General features: G+C 38.4%; 2 protein-coding genes across 2 annotated transcripts in view; both read left to right on the forward strand.

Annotated features, from left to right (window-relative positions):
- Positions 1–918: 918 nt before the first annotated feature.
- LOC125008537 lies at positions 919–2,356 on the forward strand (the record flags this gene model as incomplete). The annotated part of the gene is made up of 4 exons (XM_047585823.1): positions 919–1,309; positions 1,408–1,749; positions 2,088–2,140; positions 2,222–2,356. Coding segments are annotated over 4 exons (921 nt in total), but the record flags the coding sequence as incomplete, so codon positions are not given.
- A 4,962-nt stretch (positions 2,357–7,318) lies between these two features.
- Positions 7,319–8,550, forward strand: part of LOC125008363 — a 2,043-nt gene continuing 811 nt past the window's right edge. Inside the window, exons 1-4 of the mRNA XM_047585573.1 lie at positions 7,319–7,418; positions 7,541–7,870; positions 7,982–8,323; positions 8,483–8,550. The exon at positions 8,483–8,550 is cut by the window's right edge and continues 52 nt beyond it. Coding sequence (XP_047441529.1) covers positions 7,349–7,418; positions 7,541–7,870; positions 7,982–8,323; positions 8,483–8,550 — 810 coding nt within the window. The 5' untranslated portion in view covers positions 7,319–7,348. The remainder of the gene's footprint in view (positions 7,419–7,540; positions 7,871–7,981; positions 8,324–8,482) is intronic.

The following is an 8,550-nucleotide window of genomic DNA, read 5'->3' on the forward strand; positions in this document are numbered from 1 at the left end:
GGTTTGGTTTGACCATGTTTTCTCTCAACTTACTTTGAATCTCACTCCAAGAAATCTCATCTCATCTTCTACAACTGCTTAATCCTCACTAGGGTTGCAGGGGTTGCTGGAGCCTATCCCAGCTGTCATCGTTCAAAAGGTGGGTACACCCTGTTAGCCAGTCTATTGCAGGGCCAACCCACAGACAAAGGACCATATGCACTCACACTCAGACCTAGGGTCAATTTAGAGTCACCAATCAGCCTAACGAGCATGTCTTTGGAGGTGGGAGGAAACTGATCTACCCGGAGAAAACCCACGCAGACAAAGGAACATGCAAGAAAAGGCCCAGGCTGGACTTGAAGCCTGACTTTCTCACTGGGAGCCATCAGCGCAAATAAAATTTATAAACACTATGTTCCCTTATGAGCTTCTGTATTTTTGGGAAATCTGATAACAACCCCATAAATATTGTGGAATCAAAAATATCACTAAAGTTGGTTGTATTAAAGACGTGAAAACCAAAGAGAGTCAGTCTCTCATGTCATGTATTTATTGTGTGTGAGTTAGAGAAAAACACCATGTTGGTGTTGTTTCATGTTTCAAGTGTGAGAAATAGTGTATATATTTTCCCTGGTGTTGTACAATGAATTACCAGTATAACAGTAGGCCAATCAGATCGCTCTGAACTTGTTCCCTCCCACTTGATGTGCTTAATTTAAGTGAACCATTTTAAAACATGCTCTGATTCTAATGCAGACACACAAGGATTAATCAGAAAATGCTGGTCGTATTTTATCTGTTGCTGATGCTCAGAGTGGGACGTAAGTATAAGTAGAAAGCTCAGACTTATTACGCATTCTTGTTAATGAGATGAGTGTTGTCTGTAGTTTGCAGTACGTCATATACAAATTTGTGCCTCCTGTATGTTTGTAAATTATTCTGTCTCTGTTATTATTTATCGATGGATTTGTCTTTCTTTCAGGGTGCTCAGATGATCATAAGTTTGTGACAAAGACTGTTGATGTTGGACAAGATGTGACTCTTTCATGTGCTCGTCAGGAAACTTCACAAGAAGAATCCTTGTTTTGGATCAGGATCGTTTCTGGGACCCGGCCTGAGTTTTTGGGAGGAACATTAACATATGATGTCAAAGATTCTAAGACTCCTCAGATTACAACAAATACTCACATTACAGCAAAACAAGAGTCTGAGACCTTTGTTCTACATATTAGTCAGACTAAGCTCAGTGATACTGGGTTATACTACTGTTTGAAAACCACAAAGCTCAAAATGACATTTATGGAGGAAATATTTCTGATCATTAAAGGTAAATAACTATTTGTGCACTTATGCGTCAAATTAACGTTTTATCTGTTGTTATTATGGGCAACACATGTTCATTATTTGTGTCTTTATATTTTCTAGGACCAGAACCACATATCACTACCGTCACTGAAGCGTCTCCATCTGATCCAGACTTAGTGTCTCTACAGTGTTCAGTCCTCTCTGACTCTGACAACAAGACATGTCCAGAAGATCACAGAGTGTACTGGTTCAGAGCCAAATCAGATGAGTCTCATCCCAGTTTAATTTATACTCATCAAAACAACACTGATGAATGTGAGCGGAGTCCAGAGACTCACTCGAAGAAATGTGTCTACAGCTTCTCTAAGGACGTCAGCTCCTCTGATGCTGGGACTTACTACTGTGCTGTGGCCACGTGTGGAGAGATACTATTTGGAAATGGAACAAAACTGGACAATAAAGGTAACTGTGTTATTGTCATCATCATTAGCAAGTTTTATCATAAGTTATGAAAAACAATATGTTTTGACATTTTCTGTCTGTGTTTCTTCTTCTTGTTATCATTACAGAAACCAACATGTGGTCACAGATGATCAGTTCAGTTATTTTTCCTCTGTGTGCTGCCCTGGCTTTAAGTCTGATTGTTATAACTGTCTTCATTTTCGACAAGTGTTATTGTTGCAGAGGTAATAGTAGTTACATATAATATTCTTAATACTCTTAACGTTTAACAAATACAGCCTTTTGTTACTGACATCTGTATGTTTGTTTTGTTTTTTTAATGTTTTTTTTATTCATAGATTCTGCTGCAGTTGACGTGCAAACAAATAATGGTGCAAAGAAAGATTTGCAGGTAAGAATTTTATCAACTGGATTAGTCTCAAACAAAGTTATGAACCTTTTTTGTACTTATTCATGTAATGTATTTCCTAAGAGAGGTGAAGACACATTGGTTTATTCTGCTGTCATCTTCACCATGATGAACGGGAAACGTGGTGGAAGAAGGAACTCAGGAGTAGTGAAAAGAGAGAGGATGTACATGGCTCTGAAGGCTTTTAGTCTGGATTAGTGAGGTCTGTTTTATATCATCCAGTTATTTGTTTGGAGCATAAGTAGAACAACAGCATTGCACACAGCTGTGCACACATTGTGTTGCTGAGGTGTTGGGGATGGGATAGAGGACTTGAAAAAGAGAGGAAACGATGCACACTCAGATCCAAGTAAAAAGAGGAGGATTCATTCAAGATTATGTTTTGGCTCAGGGCCTTTGTCAAGTCTTTACAAGCATTAGAAACCTCCTTGTGGTGCCTCTTGTTTGTTAAGACTTGACAAAGTCTAAACAAACATTATATTTACTTTTTGTGCAGTGTTTCCTCACTTTTTTCACAGCGTAACTGTTGTCATAAGTTCTTTTGGACCCTTTGTAGTTCATAAAATTTTAGCATTTTTATATGTGTCATTCTTCTATTAAATATGGAAAACACATTGAAAATTATATAATAATAATCAAGTCATTCACAGATCACAACCTGGGAATAAAAACAACGTTAATTATTTAAAAATATGCATATTTATATATATTAAAAGTTTGTAAGTAGTAAAGTTGTAAGTATTAACATTTTTAGTAATAACATTGTTAGTAGTTGTAATTGCATAAAATTTAACATAAAAATTTCTGTTGCGACTGTTTCTGTTGTGGCAGTCGGTTTTGGTGTGTTGTTTTCTGTTTTCTGTTTTCTATTTGTCGTTATACAAATTGTTCTATCAACCACTATAAATAAATAAAACACATTTTCTCTCAACATGTGGAATAAGTGAATCACAATTAAAAATACAGATTGTGGTAATCTGATAACCAAATGTAAAGCAGATACTCTCCACAGCGACAGAAAACAGCCTTTTAAATCACATTGTGATTGCCTTCTCTAACTATGGGTTTGTAGGTGGATGTAAGAAGCTCTTTGTGAATGACCAAGTTGAAAGTCTTGGGTTGGTTCTGCTCTGACTATAAAGAGAGGTGGTAACAGAGGTGACAACAGAGTACACACGGTCTGTATTCTCTTACCTTTTCTTCACTCTTGTCACCTCTTTTGTGGAAACACCCAGCACTTCAGTGAAGTGCAGTTCTTTGGTTCACCATCCTGAAAAAAAAATGGTCAATATATTTGCATCCCTTGATTTAATTTCTTTTTGCCACATTTACTGGAAGCATGTTTCTCAGATCATTTAATCGGTCCTCAGTTGACTGGTCATGTTGATAATCATGGGAGGTTCTCACATCTCCTTAAAAATAAATAAAAAACATTCTCAATGTGTATATGTACAGGGAATATGATTACAGCTTTTATAGTAGTGAGTGTATTGTACCCTCTTTCAGTGACACAAACGCATTTTCAGTGCTTGGCTTTGGCCTTAAGGTCATGCACTGCTGAACTTAATGTAGCACCACTGCATAAATGAGACCCACTGATTCATTTTGCTATAGCACTGAGATGTCAGGAGTGACATCACACATAAAAACACAGTCAAAAGAAATGCTTTGCAACAATGACATAATATTTTTGACCTGAACACATAGTGTAGCGTCTCACACAAAGGAAACTGTGTCGCTCAAAACAGCCTGACTCTGGACAAAATAATGGAAGTGGGTCCAACTACTAACAAAACTAAATTCGACCATTCAAGACATTCTTAACAGAAAAATCAGGAAATCTGCTAGGATTGACAATGTTATGAAGCTAGATGGCTTCATGCTAATGGCTGATTACTCACTGATGGCTAAGGGCTAATCTGTTTGTGTTTTATACCTGTTATGACTCAAGCTCTGGAAGTCTTAGCACCAGAAGCTGTTGAACATTGAATATTTAAATATTGAGCTGATGTTGCTTATTTAGTTTGTGGTATTCTTTACCAGCACAGTTATAAGGATGCACACAGGCGACACGAAATACATTTAACAGTTTCTCACTCTGTCTGGGCTAGGGATGTCATGATTACTAGATTTCACAATTAATCGCGGTATTAAGCGCTACAATTAAATGATCGTAACGTTTCCTGAATACCTTTAGAAAATATTATGCCAGAACAACAGTTAAGGGCATTCAAATGGAATGAAAACAAAGTTACACAACACCCACGCCGTGTTTACTCTACATTCATTTAGGAGCGGCAAGTCAACATTCCTAAATCCTAGTCACCACTCCTTCAAATGTTTTTATTGACACAAATACACCACTGCCACATGTCTCCCATATGTCTCTCTGGTACTCGCAACTACTTAGGTAAACAACAGATAACTATCTTGGTCAGTATCTACTCTTTGGGGCTTCTTAATCTACCAGTTACCACCGATCACTTTTCTAAACTTCCTCAAGTGTCTCGATCTGCTGGATGGCACTCGCTTTATCAATAAAGAACGAGGTTATTGTGGACCAGAAGTTTAACACCAGATGTCCGTTTCTGTTTATTATCTCCTCTTTTGAGCGCTGATGTTCTCACTACACGCTGGTCTGTTGACAATATCACATGATGGCGGTGACCGATGCTGCACGTTAAATTATCCAACGTTTCATCGAGTTGTTTTCTTATTGCTCAGGTGTATGTGTGTACGAATATAAATATTGAATCATATAATTGGTAATATAATTATATTTTGACATCAAAAGATAGAAATAAAGGAAACTTTAAGACCTTTAAGGAGTGTTCATGTGATTTTACATATGAATAGATATGTGAAATCAATCAATGCATAATAATGATAAATTCTCTGACAATAACCGTACTAAGGAAAGCTGTAATCGTGACATCCCTAGTCTGGGCACTTCAGTTCAATTTAGTCATCGAAAAAAGGGGCAAGTGCGTCAAAAGTGACACTATTTCAGCTTGTGGAATTTATCAGTGTCATCAAGAAACATACTGCAAATAATCTTTTAAATAGGCAGTATGGAGTATGGACTCAAATAATTAAATAAGTCAAATAAACCACTGTTCTCATGTGTACAAGCCAATGAGGCTACAGCAAACGCAGCTTGAGCATATGGTCATGTAGTATCAGATCAACAATTGTCCAAAGCTGGCAAAGAAGATGAAAACTTCAACACATCATAAGAGTAGCAACACATCTGAGTCAATCATTTACAAACGGTAAAAACAAGATATGTCACAAAAATATATAAGTAGCAGTTAGCTTGTGTTTTATGAGTCTGAATGTCTGCTATGAAGATACATTTTCAGCTGTGGTTATAGTATCATTTTCTCAGGTGAATCAGACCCTCTCTCTCTCTGGTCACAGAGCACTAAATAGAGGCCTTGAGCACGTTTGTCAAGAGAACAGGCTAAACCACATTCACCAGCTACACTGACAAAAGCTGTGGTGAGCTGTTTCTCCGCCCTTTGACCAACAACTGAAGCTGTTTACTCAGAACAGGCTTGCCGATTAGCTAAAAGATATGAAGGGGAAAAAGAGTTTCAAGTGGTTTCAGCAGGCTACTTTTAGATGAGCAACTTGCTGCTTATATGAAGTTATTAAAAATGGAACGTTCTTTCTGCATTTTAAAACATATAAAACAGAAGTGAAAGACCAGCTGCCTGACAGAAAAGCAGAAAGTGAGACAGGAAGCACAGCCGCTTTGTATTCACAGCCCTGTTTGAAAGGCCAACTGCAGCAATGGCTAAGTTTCCATGCACAAGTTGCGTTTATCTGAGTCTTTCTCTGCTCTGGGTGTAATTGTATTGTACACATAAAATACAGCATAAGATACAAAGGCATCACTAACATCTCTTTATGTGTCAACACACCAGCATCAGCTCCAGTATTTATTTAAGATAATGTTTGGGCATGAAATGACAAACGAGGTCAAGTAAGTTTTATTTGCCATGCCTGTACATGTACACACAAATATTCTCTGCCTTTACCATCTTGGAGCAGTGGCGTTGGCGTTTTTAGGTGAAAAACATGCTCAGTGATGGGCATGGAGAGGGTCAAACCAGTGACCTCATGGCCAAATGTTTCTCTAAACACCAGTTCACAGCTCCCTGAAGGCTGTTATGGGCAACATAGATCTCTGGCTGGAATTAAAATAGGGATATTGCAGCTATGTGCTACCGAGACACATCTTTCTGGGACACTGTGACTGTGACACTCTGAAGAGAGTGTAGAGGATGGACGGTGTGACCACAACCACCCTCATAGTTCTGTATGATGAGCTCTTCCTACTGAAGTGACTGATATTCTGATAATGTATGTGAGTGAGTGGGTCAGTGATGATCAGTCAATACCGTCAGGGTTTGAGGGAGATATAGGACCCAAGTGCAGGACTCCAGAGCATGAGAAAGCATGGATCCATCCTGCCTTGTATCAATGGTTCAGGCTGGTGGTGGTGGTGTAATGGTGTGGGGGATATTGCCACACTTTGGGCCCCTTAGTACAAACTGAGCATGGTTTAAATGCCACAGTCTACCTGAGTATTGTTGCTGACCATGTCCATCCCTTTATAACCACAGTGTACCATCTTCTGATGGCTACTTCCAGCAGGATAATGCACCATGTCACAAAGCTTATATCATCTCAAACTGGTTTCTGGAACATGACGATGAGTTCACTGTACTCCAATGGCCTCTACAGTCACCAGATCTCAATCCAATAGAGAACCTTTGGGATGTGGTGGAACGGGAGAGTGGCATCATAGATGTGCAGCCGACAAATCTGCAGCAACTGTGTGATACTATCATGTCAATATGGACCAACATCTCTGAGGAATGTTTCCAACTCCTTGTTGAAAGTATGACACGAAGAATTAAGGCAGTTCTGAAGACAAAAGGGGGTCTTTCTGTGTGTGTGTGTGTGTGTGTGTGTGTGTGTGTGTGTGTGTGTGTGTTTAGGTTTTTATTACCATTCCTGTCTTGTTTTTACTCTTTTATATAGAAAACCACCTTAAACATACCACCACTGTGGTAATACAGTGCACAAAAATAGACCAATCAGATTAGCAAAAAAAAATAGTCCCTCCCACTTGATCTGCTCTACATTATCTTGATTCCTCTTACAGCGCCTCTTATTTTAATGTTGACACGCAGGGAACAACCAGAAGATGTTGATCATATTTATCTACTGCTGATGATCACAGTGGGGCGTAAGTATATAAAGTCAGCTTCTTTCCATTTTATGTAGATTTTAAATGTCCGTTCTTTCCTTTATCTTTCAGAACATGGCATATATATACATCTGATTGTCACTGCTCTGTTTAATCTCTAGGATGCACAGATGATTTGACCTTTACAACACAGACAGTTGATGTTGGAGATGATGTGACTCTGACCTGTCCCCGCCAGACATCTATGTATCAAGTAACCTTACATTGGATCAGGCTTGTTTCTGGAAACTGGCCTGAATTCTTGGGAGGAACGTTCAACTTTGATCATGATGGTGTTAATAAGACTCCTCACATTACAGCAAAACAACAGCCTGGAACCTTTATTCTGCACATCAGTCAAACTACGCTCAGTGATACTGGAGTTTACTACTGTATAAAAGTAGATTCTCTTCACATGACATTTCTGAATGGGACGTTTCTGAGAATTAAAGGTAAATAAAAGTTGACTTATGTCTTCATGTATATAACTCAAATTTTAACTTAAATTATTTGCAATACTGTCAATAAAACATAAACATCATTTGTTTCTTCATATTTTCTAGGACCAGAACCACATATCACTACCGTCACTGAAGTGTCTCCATCTGATCCAGACTCAATGACTCTACAGTGTTCAGTCCTCTCTGACTATGACAACAAGACATGTCCAGAAGATCACAGAGTGTACTGGTTCAGAGCCAAATCAGATGAGTCTCATCCCAGTTTAATTTATATTCATCAAGATAGTGGTGATGGATGTGAGAGGAGTCCTGAGACTCACTCACAGAGATGTGTCTACAGCTTCTCTAAGGACGTCAGCTCCTCTCATGCTGGGACTTACTACTGTGCTGTGGCCACATGTGGAGAGATATTATTTGGAAATGGAACTAAACTGGACATTAAAGGTAAATGTAACTCTTTTATAATATTTTAAATCTCATAGAATCAGATGAATATCCGTACTGATACAGATTATTACAAAAACAAACAAATAAATTGTGTTCCTATTGTTTAATCTTTCATAAAGTAGTAACTATTATTATTGGGTGTTTGTATTTTTTCAGCAGTCAACACGTGGGATGTACAGAAGGCCAATATAGTGATCTCTCTTTTATGCGCTGCTCTGGTTCCA

The sequence above is a fragment of the Mugil cephalus genome, chromosome 5 (assembly GCF_022458985.1).
Source record: "Mugil cephalus isolate CIBA_MC_2020 chromosome 5, CIBA_Mcephalus_1.1, whole genome shotgun sequence".
In the NCBI taxonomy this organism is placed as follows: domain Eukaryota; kingdom Metazoa; phylum Chordata; class Actinopteri; order Mugiliformes; family Mugilidae; genus Mugil; species Mugil cephalus.